This window comes from Ixodes scapularis, unplaced genomic scaffold (assembly GCF_016920785.2).
Source record: "Ixodes scapularis isolate PalLabHiFi unplaced genomic scaffold, ASM1692078v2 PGA_scaffold0__279_contigs__length_252992795, whole genome shotgun sequence".
Lineage (NCBI taxonomy): Eukaryota > Metazoa > Arthropoda > Arachnida > Ixodida > Ixodidae > Ixodes > Ixodes scapularis.
In genome coordinates this window covers 32,690,873-32,705,623 of record NW_024609835.1, presented here as the reverse complement: position 1 = coordinate 32,705,623, position 14,751 = coordinate 32,690,873, and the positions used below count along the sequence as shown (strand labels likewise).

At 49.4% G+C, this 14,751-nt stretch overlaps 1 protein-coding gene across 1 annotated transcript in view; it reads right to left on the bottom strand.

Annotated features, from left to right (window-relative positions):
• Positions 1-14,751, bottom strand: part of LOC8034595 (ubiquitin carboxyl-terminal hydrolase 2) — a 155,663-nt gene that overhangs the window by 102,960 nt on the left and 37,952 nt on the right. The window contains exon 2 of the mRNA XM_042291814.1: positions 1,548-2,313. Within this exon, the coding sequence (XP_042147748.1) occupies positions 1,548-2,261 (714 nt within the window). The 5' untranslated portion in view covers positions 2,262-2,313. The remainder of the gene's footprint in view (positions 1-1,547; positions 2,314-14,751) is intronic.

Genomic DNA, 14,751 nt, shown 5'->3' with positions numbered 1-14,751 from the left:
AGCTGAGTTATACGGGCAATGGCTCATAATGTAGAGGAACAATTGTCACGATGAGGAGGTTAATTAACTAAAATGTGCTGATCAACTTTTTTTAATGAGTAAAAATAAACGTTGAGTTCCAATTAGAGACTTGCTGAGCGTCATCGAAAGCCACTAAATTAGTAAATTTCAGAACTTAAAGCACTGAACGGCTATTTGTGTTTTGGTCATTTGGTGCCCTCTGCTTAGCTGGAGCCACAGATAAACGTTGCGCGAGAGTGTACAATTTCCACCTTCTGAGTTTTGCATCGGAAATACACCATGTGTCGTGCAGCCCCCCCCCCCCCCCAAACCCCCCCCCCCCCCCCCCAAAAAAAAAAAAAAACCGATTGCATTCGCTTTTCAAATATGCAGCTGCTTCGCGAGGTCAAAATGGCGCGCTGATTAAAAGGTCGTCTTCAACGGCCGACACATATATATATACATGCATGTATAATGCGAAGGTTTTTTGGGAAACGACCGAGGCTGCAGTCCAAGTATCGCAACTTGCACTAGCGTCAAAAAAAAAAAAAAAACCACACAAGTGCATCCGAAGGTTTTGTGACAATACAATGGTTACATATACTTCCGCAGTTCTGAAAATCTAACGACATCTCCGCTGTGCAAGGCTGCGCAGCGTCTACGAGCAAAACAAGAACGCGACAAACACGGGAACGCTGCCAGTGTGAACGGCTTTCGATCTTTTCTTTCTTTGGTATTGCTTTAGAGTTGTTACATAATAAAGCGCAACGAATACGAGCACATAGGGATGAAGAGCGTTGACAGCAAATGTAAAGACTCATGTCGCTGCCGCACCACGTTTACCACTGACGTGAAACTAGTCCTTCATAACATCCGGGAATGAAACAATCGCGAACCGAACTGAGGCCGCAGCCTTTCGATGCATGGACGTCATCGTTGCCGTGCTGCTGCCATCTTGGCTTAGCCACACCGGTCTGACCAATGCGAGCTTCTGAGGACAGGTCTGCTGGACTATAGTACAATGGATGTCGATCTTCCGCAGACATTTTTTTCTTGTCCGTCCCAGCAAAACCCTTCAAGTCTGTAGAGCTTCCGTAGGCCGCCGTCCATGACCAAGTTCACAGTTTCTCCTTCGTAGGAAACCGATAGCTTCGCTGGTCTAGTTTCCAACTAGACGGCGGGAACAATTCAATAACCTACACACTGAAGAGTAATGGCACTGCGCTCCCCGGTCGTCTTGTGGCCATTGTCCCGCTTAGTGCAGAGCCGGCGCGATTGGCAATAATTATCATTAAAAAAGAAAAAAAAAAGGAAAACGACACCCTGAACTTTGGAAGCGGTGTCAGAAATCGGCAGACGACGTTCTCCTCTCTCGGGAACTTTTTCCACATTTCTTGGGGACGGAAAAACACCGAAATGGCTGAGGTGTAGCGCCTCTCAGGCGTATAGCTTACAGTGGCTCTACTAGTTTCCTACCCTCCGCCCTTTTCCTCCACCACAAGGACCCGACCCAAGCACGCGCAGAGACGAAATCGAACTGGACTTACCTCGGAGGTGAGGGAGAGCTTGCGCGCCCTGCGCAGCCCCGGGGAGCAGTCGGAGGACGACGATCCTCCGGAGTCCACCGAGCTGGTCGAAGAGCCGAGGTTCCTCCAGTGCCTCGACGACGCCGGCGAGATGGAGCGGGAGTGGACGCCCGAATCCCTGCCGGGGCTATCCGGGGCCAGCGACGCCGACGCCCCGCCGCCACCGTACACGTTGTTGTGGTTCCAGTCGCGGCGACTCGTCAAACTCCCGTTGGACGCCCGGTTGCAGTTCTCGTCGAGGAACCGCCTCGCCGGGGAAGACGCCCTGGACGACGGCGACGACGAGTCGCCCAGGTCACGGTAGCGGGTGAGCACCGGGGAGCCCACGTCCGAGATGGCATCGCCGGACCGCTGCCGCGCCAGGCTGCGCCGCGTCACGCCGCCACCGCCACCGCTGGACACGTCTAGCACAACGCGGGAGCCCAACCTCGGCAAGTCCGTGGCCACCTTGGAGCGGTGCTCGAGGCTCGGGCGTGGCGGCAGCCTCGACGTGTACGAGGAACTGGAGTCGCGGAGCAGGCTGGACGACGTCGACGACGAGCCCAACCGGCGGTCGAGGCTGGTCGAGCGGAGCGACGTCGTGGACGAGTAGAGCACCGACGAGCGCGACGAAGAGTAGAGCGACGACGGCACGGGCATCCTGGACACTTGCACGTCGGCCCGCTCGCGAGGCATCCCCCGGGGAGCGCTGTCCCTCCCTGGTCGCCCGCTCGGCTGGAACGGACCCCTGCGAACGGAGGGAAGGGCGCTCAGAAAGGCCGCAAGACACCACGCGCTCGATCGGTCTCGATGATCGTCCCCGAGAGCGTATAGCTAGCTATTCCTACATTCGATATTGCCTCGACGTCTTGCGAGCCTCGAACGTGCACGCGGCGTCAAAGCACGGCGAAAAGCAGCGGACGGCCGTTCGAAAGAGACGCCCTGCTTTTCTCACCTTGTCAGTCAGTGACTACACCTTCTTTGTTTCACGCAACCGCACACAGAGATGAATGACATGGTATATGAACCTAAAAGGGTATGCCGCGTGACTGCTGAAAAGGTCCAGGGCAACTCAGCGCGTTAACCCCGAGTCTCGTATCTCGCTTGTTTACTGTCACCTCTACGTGTGTAGAAATGACAGTAAACACAGTAAAGCCTTTGGGTTCATTCACGCTGTGCAAAGACACACAGAAAGATACCAGACCGGGAACGCTTTCAAAATGTTGAGTAATGTGTTTATCGGGGGAGTGTAGACACAAACGCGCTAAGCTTCCGGCGTCGTTTCCACAAGAATTCAAAGCCTATACCCAACCACTCTTTTTTTTTTTTTTTTTCTGCAGCAATTACTATATGTCTTTGGCAACGCTGACTGAATCGAATGCCAGTTTAAACTAGTTGTAAAAAAGGCTAACTGCAGGGTCTAAGACCATGGAGTTCAGCCCCGAGCGGGTATCTTTCTGGTAGCTACTTGAAAGAATTTTCAGTTTCGCTAACGTGCGTTGGAAACACACTTTTCCACGTGCATTCATAAAGTTCTGAACAAAAAACCTTCCCTTTTGAGAAAAAAAAAAAAATTCTCTGGGGACAAAAAAAAAAAAAAGAAAAAAAAAGCATCGATTGGACGTTTGTCTTTTGCGAGTCCATCCCAGTTAAACATACAAAATAGCGCAAAAAAAAAAAAAAAGACAAGAACAAGAAGTATACAGGACAAGCGCTAACTCTCAACTAGTTTTACTTAGGAAAAGCAAAGCATCTTTTTTTGCGCTATTTTATATGTTTAAGTAAGATGAACCAACTAGTCCAACAACGTATCCGACTAATCCATCACTAATGTTTTCCTCACGCGGTGCGCTCAGTGCCATTACTACGTAACTCTACATAATAGAATACAATTTAAAAAAATGGTTTTCCTTACGCCGAAAAAAGTGCTCAGTGGGACCCGGTAACGGTGGAAAAGAAGAACTAAGAAATAACAAAATTTAGAAAGTAAAAAAAGAAAAAGAAAAGGAAATAAAACAGGCCGCGCTGTGTTCCCGATACCAACGTGGTTTCGCAAAAATACAGTCTACCAAAACTCTCCATTAAGAGCCAACAACACCTTCTTGCCCCCCCCCCCCCCTCCCCCCTCTCTTTTCCCTGCCTCCTCTCTATCTTGTCTCCCCCATTCGTAAATAAACGCCCGTGCCTAAAAAAACAAAAACAAAAAAAAAACAGTTAAGGTTACGGCTTATGCAGTTCAATGAACCTTTTCAAATACTTTCATTCTACACAATACACTCCTGCACACCCCATAAAAATAAAAAAGACAAGAACAAGGCACATGCTATAAAACTACCCATTATTTACTCGCACGCCGCCTAAGAGGAAAAGTTCCCAAAGCGGGAAAACAAAGAGCGACCAGTGACACGGGGCCTGCGGTGTTGCGAGATGACAGGTACTGCTACATCCCGACCAGGAAAGTGGAGGCCGCGAGCGGTTTTGCACAGCCCGCTTCTAAGCGCCGATATCATTCATCTCTGGTGCGGTCTGGGGCCTGTCGAAAAGAATATAGAACACCGAGAGAAGCGAGTAAACGCAATGTTTTCGAGGTTAACTGGTCGCTCCTCTTCCAGCGGTTCAATGTTTTCCTTCCAGTTTACGAATCGCGTAGCTCTCATCCAATGAAACAGTCAACTCTTCCCAATTTTGTTTCAATTTTTTTTTTTAAAGCAAATGGATTCTTTTTAGTTTCAATTCTTTTACCAAACCTACGAGATTCTCTCTAAAGAGATACTGAGTAAATCTAATTTAATTTCCCAACAAAAATTTAATCTCGTCTTCCCGATTAAGAAAATAAACAAATAAAATAATCGGGTCGTGTTCGACAGGCGAGCACCTGCAGATATCCCCAACCGCTCATAAAAATAAAAAAAAGATATTTTTTTTTTATGTTGCACTGAAGAAAGAGCCAAAGGTGCGCTAAAAGGCCGCAAATATTTCTATCAACGTCCATCTAGGCACCTTCCTGGGAATGCATACGCAGACACTGTGTCCTCGAAATGTACGAGGCAGGTAACGCCTCGCCAGCAATCGACACTACGACACTGACAGCCAACAAAGGTCAGTCCGAAGCCTGTAGCTAATAATTTATTCTATTTTTAAAACATCGAAGCAAACTCGTCTACCTTTGGAGCGGAAGCGGCGCACAATGTCAGACGAGCCGCCAGCGCCCGTACTATCAACACCAATGTCACAACGAATTACAAGTAAGAAGGCAACAGCTAACACGCACCTAACAAAACAAACGTCCAACAGTCGTCGCGTAGCGCGTCCGTATACAGTGAGAGTACGCATTTCCGCTTGCCCAATGCTTTCGAAACCCGACAAAATCGCGCACGAGCAGCAGCTGAAACTCCATGCACTTCGAGTCCTCAGATTCATCCGCGACGCGCAAACGAAAGCACACAACCAGATTGCCATCACTGACGCTTTCGAAAACTGAGTATAGAGAGAGACGAAGGCAGCTAGCTTTGCGTCTACCCACTAATCATTCCATGTCAAAGCTCGCCGCTCTTACGTCACCGCGCGTTCTCATGTTCTCCACCCCCTCGGTTTCTAGCCTTATATGTTTATTCCTGTAACGTGTACAAGCATACGCTTGGAGTACGCAGCACACACTCGAACGCTCAAACCGCGGTTCGGCAGCACAAAGCCATCACGTAAGGGCAAGAAAAAAGAAACACACACACTAGCCGCAGAAACGCGCGTGCACTCTAGAGTTCTAAATTTAGTCGACATTATATGGACACTTCGATATCAGGTCTCCCGGTTTTAGAACGGACTTCCCGACCGGCACTCGGCAGTAATTCTATCTAGCAAACGCTGTTCAAGAGCGCACATCAAACAAACGGATAGCGTCACGCAAACTTCCGGCGAGCCGTTCTCAAATATAGCTGCATGTATACCCGTTGAGTTGTCTCTCTGTCCTTTGTGTTTATATGTTTCGCTTATGCCCGTTTTCAATGCCGCCTAGAAACCGTTGCTCAGATTCTCGCGAATCAAGCCTAACTTCAGAGCATCCTCTCCTCATTCGCTCGATCGGGCAGCATAAGCGTGAAACTGAAACAAACAGGGGCGGAACTTCTCGGAAGGGCCTCGCAAAATATTCACTCGCGGGTACCGCGCGCCTAAGCATACCGTTGTAAAACACGAAACAATGTGACCGCTTCAACTCCAGCAGACGATCAAAAGACCGCACCAGCAACACCTCGTAACAAGGCCTAAAAAGCTAGACTTTCCACGTCACCTGCTAGAGGCCAGCGCCGGGCACAAATCCGGCACGAGTCGCGGTCGAACGCTTCACGCAGCATCGGTGTTTGCCCTCCGGCTTTCAATAGGAACCGTTTAAAATCGGCGTTGTTATCCAGGTGCTGTTGGTCAAAGTCAACGTGATTAACAGGTGGAAAGAGACTGCGATGAAATGAATGAGCCTACACTCTAAAAAAAAGTTTGTGCGTCTACTTTCCCGCACAACACTCGGAGAGCCAATCACCGCAACTTACGGAGGCAACTCAGCGAATGACAATGCCGAAACATATGTTTAGACCAAAAAAAAACGTAGTCTGAGTTGTGACAGACGCACAGACTTTTTTTTTAGAATGTACAGCGGTGCGCCTACAGTCAGCTGTATCACGATACGATGACTGAAATCAGCTCGGCAGTCTCCCAACGCAAAACTGTCTCTAAGCAGTACAATCAGGTGGAGATTAGGCAGGTGTAGTCAACCGTCGTTTCGATACCTCCGATAACGATACCCGACAACGCTATGATGCGCGCGCAAAGGCGTCGGCGGAGTGTCGGGTATCGTTATCGGAACGATCTACGAAAACTCCCTACTGTGACAATTTATAGGCGACGAGGTAAGGGTGACCATTGTCTAACTTTATTCAACGGAAGGGACCCTTGCGAGTAGCAAAAACCGCGCAAGGAGAGTGCTTTGCAAACCACGGCGAGAAATGGGCAAACCATCCGGGGGAAGTGACTTTAGGGGAAACGGCTAGAATAAGCCAAGCAACAGTCAAGGCAACCCGAATTGGAGGTTGAAATGCGATAGGTTTCTTGTTACAAAGAGTAAGCGAGCAAACGAGCTGGTGTAAATTAAACGAAACTATGAAGAACACGGAGACTGGGGTGAAATAGCGAACAAACTCTTATTTCACCTCAGTCTCGGGGTTCTTCGTAATTAGATTTCCTGTTTTCAGTTCCATATTCAAATACGGTGGTATTAATCTTCGTGCTAACCTTTTCTTCCCTTCTCTGACCAAAATCGTTGTTTGTGGAGCCATTTATGATTTGTGCCGGTACTCTTTCTCCCCTCCCCCCTCCCCTTCCCCCTCCCTCCTCCCCCCAACAAAAACAACAACAAATACGTCGAAGTCCGCTTCAAAGCTAAGGACGTAGAGCAGGAGGGTTCATCCAGGATTTTCTACCCGAGGGGGAGGATGCACAAATGACATAACGTACCTGCGTTGAGGAAAAGATCGATTTTCTCGGATCACGATTTCGCTGCTCGAGCGGGCGCCGACACTCGGCAGCACGACTCTGCGAACAAGTGCACGTAACCCGTTCATGGACGACTCCAGCTGGCGGAGGACGACCGAACAGCAAGAACCTCATTTCCGCCGGAAAAAAACGCAGAACGGCGCGCGTGGAATCCTTCACATTGCGCGTTTGTTCCCCACAGCGAGATTCGAACGACCATCGTGCGTGAGGAAATGACGATAACTATATCGCAATTAAGAAAAAAAAGCAGGTATACGACAGACCGGCGAAGAAAGGGAGCTGTCGACGCCAACGCTTCGACGTTTGTTAGCCAGCAGTATGCGACGAGAAAGTGAGGGAGAGGGGGACACGAGAGTGCACGGGGGCGTCAGAACGCCAAGCTCTCATTGGAGAATGTTTAGTGGGTAGGCTTAAAGCTAGCAGCCTTTGCCTCTACTGCACTCGTCGAACGCTTTAGAACCCGGAACGCAGGCGCCCGAAGTTTGGCTTGCGCATTCTGACGCGTTGGCGTCGACAGCTCCCTTTCTTCGCCTGTCTGTCGTATACCTGCTCTTTTGTCGTATACCTGCTCTTCGTGTATTTCACGAAATACCTTCGTGAAATACACGAAGGTATTTCACGTTGTTGGTATGCATTTCGTTTTCGTTATCCGGGCCAGGTTTACGCACAATCCGACCTGACCCCATTCTCCTTGTCTCGCCGATAAGGAAGAGCACCTTCGCTCCTTCGGATAGACACCCCGTTATCTTTGCACAGAGCAGGAACATCGGACGAGTCCGCGACGACGATGCACCCGAGGCGGCGGTATAGACGCACGCGTACTTGCAGAATCGCGCGCTCAACACACGACAAAAACGTGGTCGCGGGCTCGTAAAGCGGACTAGGGCGCAAACATATACCGCGCCCTGTCAGTCAGTCATTCAGTCAGTCGGGCAAAAATAAAGACGGAAATCGCACTTGGTCGCTGCGGAAACGTCCCGTCACCAAAACCAACAAAAACAAGCAGAAAAAAAGAAAGAAAAAAAAAAAAGTGAACAGAGGAGTCGTCAAAGGGGACATGCGAACAGCACGACAACAAGCCAGCCGGTCGCGAACTGTAAATCTGGCCGAACAAACAAAGCTACCGAGCAGAGCGAAAAAAAAGAAAAAAAAGAAAAGGGGCAATAAAGAAGGAAAGACGAGTTCCGCGTTTCCGGTTCCTCCAACCGGGTTTCGTACTGCCCTTTCTTTCTCTTTTTTTTTCCAAAAACAAAAGGGACCGGAACAAAGGAAAGCGGCCGCGGGGCATCCCCGCCGCCGCCAGAGGAAGATGAGCGCGAACGGCGGAACTTAGTGGAAAGTGGTGAAACTAAAGCAGCGGAAACGAGGATGCCGACATAAAAGACGAAGCGGGTTACGCGGAGAGAGAGAGCGGAGGACGAGCGGGGGCGGATGCAGGCTGCGTTGAAGCAGAGCCCGCAGAGACTACGACCGCCGAGATAACTTCCCACCGCCCAGTACGCAATAATCGAAGAAGATAATTTTACGTGCACGACGCACCTTGTCTCGATGAGTTCTGATCATCCAGTCGGCTCCCGGGAAATCGTTTTGTCAGATAGCAGTACGTGTATACTTTCGTACGCACTATGAGCCGAAACGATATTACGTGCTTCACTGGAGAGCACCTGCCAGTTCGCGAGAGGGCTGTGAACCCAACTAGGAATGTAATCGCTTACAAATACTATCAATGAGTTTCCATAGAGTGTCCAATGTTGTATTCTTATTGAATACGTTAGAAACTCAATGATAATGTTTTTGCAAGGGATGCAAAGTTAAAATCCTATACTTAGAATTATTGACGAATGTACCCGGTGTTTCATATTATCTACAGGAGTAGACAATATGAACGAAACGGAGCGAAACGGAACGAGCCAGCGGAGCGCGTCGTAGCATCGCTAGGGTAACTGCGTATAGTTACTCCAGCGATGCCTGGAGTAACCAAAAGGTGGAGCCATATATGGAGCCTGGAAAAACTGGAGATTTCAACTGTGTATACTGGAGTAACTGTATATGCTCCTCAAGCGGAACGTATGCACTTACTTTAGCGACGCAAAGCGGTCTGCTGGTCTATTTCATTTTGTCGAGTACATACTGCACGTCGGCTCTGGGCAGTGTTGTTCGGGTACGGACGGCGATACTGGACGCTTCGGCATCCGTCGTCGCAACACGAGTTGCTACGACCCTTAAAAAAGCAGACGTCAAGAAAAGCGTTCCAGCTGGAATACGCGGAGGACAAAATGCGAGCGAAGTGTAGCATAAATAACCGCGAATTGAGTCAATTACTACGCACCCTTCCTCGTCCTCACAATGCTAACCGCGCGTTAGTTTCGCAGCACTACCTGCGAAGACATAGCAGACTCCCTACCTGCTTCGCCGCACAGTCAACACTTAGAACAGAATGCTTTAAGCAATTACAATCACTCAAGAATTTAGCTCTAGCCTCCGATCAATCCAACCAAAGCTCAGCGTTTGGACGTCAGCTCTCGCCTCCTCCTCGTCTCCCTCAGTTTTTCGGCGCATAGAGAGCTGAAAGGCGAAACCTCGGCCAAAACGGGCATCGCGTCAAAGAAGGCGACATTCCCTGCCCCGGCGAGAGGGACGCTGCCAAATCGTTTCGACTCCGTCGCTCGACATTCCCTGCCCTGGCGAGTCCGGACGCGCCATTACGCGCGCAGCGATCGACCGGCGTCCAAGACAGAGTTCCAGACTCTCGACAGCGAGCGGGGTGATAAATTAATCCGGCCCTGACACAAACAGACGCGTCCCCATGTCTGCTACGGGAAAGCCGCCCAACGCCGAGCAAGGAATGAGCACAAATAATCGAGCGACGACAACCAATACTAAGAAGAACCACCCATCAGAAGCATTTACGTAGGCCCAGTTAACCCCGACTTTTTTAGAATGTCTCGACATATTCTTTCTCTACTTCATTTCTGCCCCATTCGGTTCGACATTATCCCCGAGGATTATAGAACAATCGGCGGAGGGCCATCCGTCTTGCAGCAAGACGCATGGTCGAATAAGGCTCCCGCCACGTGACACTTTGAAGCCAATGGCGATGCTGCTTTCACCGAACGAGTGTATGAAATGTGGAAGAGGCACACTTTTTTTTAATACTAAATAAACACAATTTGATTTTGTAAAAAAAAAAAAAAAAAAAAAAATTAAACACGATTTTTTTTTATTAGGATAGTCACATTAATATTCATGGCGCCCTATTCTTGTTCGCATGTGTACCTTATGCGCGCGCAAGAACTGTCCTACTTTGGAGGAATGCGTTTTTCCTTTACGGTTACGTTGGCTGCAAAGCCATACGCAGGTTCGTGGTCGTCACTCTGTGAATGTCGCTCCACCGCGGTGCACCAGTGCGACGTGAGAAGCGGACTACACTCGATTACTGACGCAAAAACATACACACAGCGCTGAACTCGCAACTCCTTGAATTTGTCTTTGTTTTCTTCCACGTATTGCTCAAACAAAACCTGTAAATTGTTTTTTCCTCGTGTTTTTCCCGCCTATTAAAGCCGATTCGTAAAATAGTCCAAGGTGAGTGATGGGCTTGATCACGCATCCATCGTCAAGCCCGGCAATATGCTCCGCTTCAATTATTTCCCTAGCTGGTTGTTGTTTCGGTCTAGCACGGTGCAACTACGCGCCGCAATCTCGCAATCCCGGCAGTGTATAAACCTAGATGACCTGAGTTGGCTCTAGCAATGTTATTGTGGTGTTCGCGAAGTCCATCGTTGAGGAACCGTCCAGTCTGGCCAATATAGCGTTTTCCACGGGAGAGAGGACTGGGGTACGCGACCTTTTTTGTACACTAGACAAAACAGGTTTTGTGCTTCTTAGTGCAGCTCCCTGATCGGTTTGAAGAAGCGGTTCACTTGCTTGCACAAGCCGGACAGCATGTTCGGAGCTGAGAATACCACCTCAACGTTTACTTTTCAGAGCGCAGCTCTTAGGCGCCTGTTTCCGTGTTTCGAGGCGTCGGCGTAACCGCGCTAAGCTTACCGGGAAAATTGACGTCACGTGACTTCAACACCAATTCAATTCCCCGCTGAATTTAGCGGGGAAATTCAGTTCCTCCGCTAGATTTAGCGGACAAATTGTTTCTCCGCTAGATTTAGCGGGAAAATTCCCCGCTACATTCGGGGAACTGAGTTGGTGTTGAGGTCACGTGACGTCAATTTTCCCGCTAAATCTAGAGGAGAAACTGAGTTTGTTCATTGGTGACGTGACCCCAAGTCATGTGACGTCATTTTCACTGCTAAATTAAGCGGGGAAACTGAATCGGTGTTGAGGTCACGTGGCGTCAATTTTTCAGCTAAATTTAGCGGGGAAACTGTGGGACAGAAAGAGGAGGAGGAGAGGGTACGGAGGACGAAGAAGGCCATACCCTCCCCTTCGTATTGTCCCCTCATCCTCCTCAAGAGCTGCGCTCTGATTTCCCGTTACAGAGATTTGCAAACGTCTTTTTCTTTCGATACTTTTTTCAGCCCATGGCACAACAATAGGCCTAGTTAACCCGTCTTTTGGTGGAGGTTGAGTGACCCAAGAGCTGCACTAAGAAGCACTAAACCAATTTTGTCCAGTGTACAAAAAAATCCGTGTATTCCATCCTCTCTCTCCTGTGGAAAACGCTATGTTGGCTAGACTGGACGGTGCTTCAACGATCGACTTCGCGAACACCACAATAACATTGCTAGAGCCAACTCAGGACATCTGGGTCTACACTGCCGGGATTGCGGGTGTGCGGCACAACTACGTAGTTGTACCGTGCGAGACCGAAACAACAACCAACTAGGGGAAATAATTCAGGCGAAGCATATTGCCAGGCTTGACCATGGATGCGTAAGCAACCCATCTCTCACCTTATCTGCGAAAAAATTAGCTTACCTCATTTCAAGAAGATAATCGCGGACTATGTTACGAATTGGCTTTAATAGGCGGAAAAGAAAACGAGGACAAATCAATTTACAGATTTTGTTTGAACAATACGGAGAAGAAAACGAAGCCAAATACAAAGTGTTGTGAGTTCAGCCTTATGTGTGTGTTTTTGTGTCATTTATCGAGTGAGTGTCTGTTCGTGAGACGTTTGTGAGCTGTGAAGTCGTCAGGTGAGAAATCATTATTGCGGAACTTTAGAACACTAGCTCTGCTTGAATAGCAGTACGCCTATGCGATGCTATAATTTGAAGTTTCGTGAAATACCAGTAGCGTAGCGGGATCTACAGTTATTTAGTACTGGTATCAAGAAAGTGAAAGGTTCTTTCAGTACAATGTTGTCACGCACTCCTCAAAGTTTCGGTGAAGTTTAGCAGTATACGGCAAGGCAAGTACCTCGGCACCGTAGTAGCAATCCCATTGCTGTCATTCCCCGCCCTTTATCAACCGATTAGGTTACCAAAAACACCGACAAAAAAAGGCCCACCGACATGGCATGCGCCGGCGGGATACAGAGGGGCGGTAAGCTGTTCCAGCTATCCTCAGTAATCGATAGTTCCAATATAAGATCCGGAGCCTAACCTGTGCAGCGTATAAAACACGCGACGCGAGTCCGCCGGCCGGCCACACAGGCTATCGGAGCGGTCTTGACATCGTTTGCACCCTGTCCTCGATGGAGCCGCCGCTTATCAGCAGTAGACACTCGCCATGGCATAAATCTGCTTTGTTTTCCAGGTCGCAGCCACAAATAGCGTTCTCGCTGACTAATGTCTTGGGATAGGCATGTCGGGGAGGTAGACAAACTGGCTGCGACTGACGTATAGCAAGCTAACAACCGTCCCGAAAAGGGGCTCGTGAGGCGAAATTTGGAAAGTGGCCTCTCCAGAAATGGCTAAGTGGTCGTATAGTGAGATTAGTTAAGGGAAATACGAGGATATATCAACCACGCAACGTAAAGGATGCTGGGTGACGATCTCGTGAAAGAAAAGGCGGAAAACGTAGATAAAGAAAGGAAACAGTAAAAGAGAAAGAGAGAGTAAGTTAAGTACCAGCTGGTGGACTCAAAAAGTCGGTCATAGTCAGTCAATGCAGTTATGGCAAGAATTATGGCAACATTCTCACTTTCCTAAACGAACTCGGACAAAGCTTCACGAAGACAAAATTTAAACACGAAGTTGGAAGACTGGTTCAATGCGCTGGCAGCTGCTATACTATGCGGCAAAAATAGGCGTGCGGCACTGCAACACCAGTCCGGCTACCTCGGAATGCGACCGGCCCAATCGAGCCAACCTGGATCGATCCGCACGATCTCGTACCCAGCGAGCTACGAGAGCCACGCGTGAAGCCACTGACGCGCGTGAGCTACACGGTAAGAGAAAGGCAGGTGAACGGGCGAGCCAACTACGCGATAGGAAAGCGTTTCGGTACAGCTAGTCCCTAAACAGACACCCACCACCACGCCGGGTCCCGCGATCAATGAACCGTGCCCGCCACTCCCAAACAATGAGTGTTCCAGGCAAAACAGTCTGAGCCGCGACTCGGTGGAGGATTGCGGAATCCAGCCGACAATTAACATCGAGGCACAGCCGTCCTGCATACGTACACGGCCACTGCAATTAGCGGCTTCGCAGGCCGATCAGTTGGAATGAAAAACCAAGCGCCCTCTTCGTGCACACGCCTATATACTCACACCGGCTCCAGACGCCGGTCCAGGTTACAAACGAGCGCAATGAGAGTGGCTCGCAAGCGTGGCTTCGACGTTCCAAAAATCGTTTACGGCACGCTGTGTCCACGCTGGGGCCGCATGCCTGAAAGCTCTACAAGGGCTTGTAGCCACATCCCTTTTGCAACAATGAGGCGTGGAGGTAGATGACGAAAATACGATACAACGAAAATACTAGAAAGACCCTGACTTTTCTAACACCTTCGCGGCACCTCTTCAATCCTTCGAAATGTCTTCCCCTCGTCTGCCAAGCTAAGCGCCATGAATCAAACTTCGAAGCTCGCAATTGCCTTAACATTCTTAACTAATCAACATATTTTACAGTGACAACGATACTTAAGTTATAGTCTCAGCTAGTTTGAATGTCACACGTTGACGTCGAAACATCGCGCTCCCAATAACCGAAGTTAACTTCGATTACAGTGAGCGTGATCTGTAACTCCTTTCAACGACTCTGCTGCCCGACTGCAACAAGCCTCATCTCGGGACCGCCCTTGTGCTGAAATAGAATCGATAGAGCCTTGACCCTACGGCCGGCGCATATGCAGTTTAAAGAGAAGGCGGCGTGCGCCAAACGACATCCCAGCGGGCGGGTCCGGCGAACAACGCCCGCTCCGGATCCATTCAAAGCCAAATGCGAGGGGCGGAGCGCTCCAAAAGCCCATGATCCACTTCTGCTCCATAATTTCGACCTGAGGGTCAAAACCTTCAAGGTCCTTCGATCTCCAACGTGCTATCGCGACCGCATCAAGTCAAACACCATACAGTCTTCTGTAATTTCTGCTCACGTCCCTTCCAAGATGGGTTCGATCAAGCTAAAACTGGAAACGTGCTGTCCTCACCCTCACCGAGGACGTCATCATTTGTTTTCGTCCCGGCAACCCTCCTCTTCGTGCGACCGCGTTCCTCTAACGCAACCTGAACGTGCTGACGAAATTC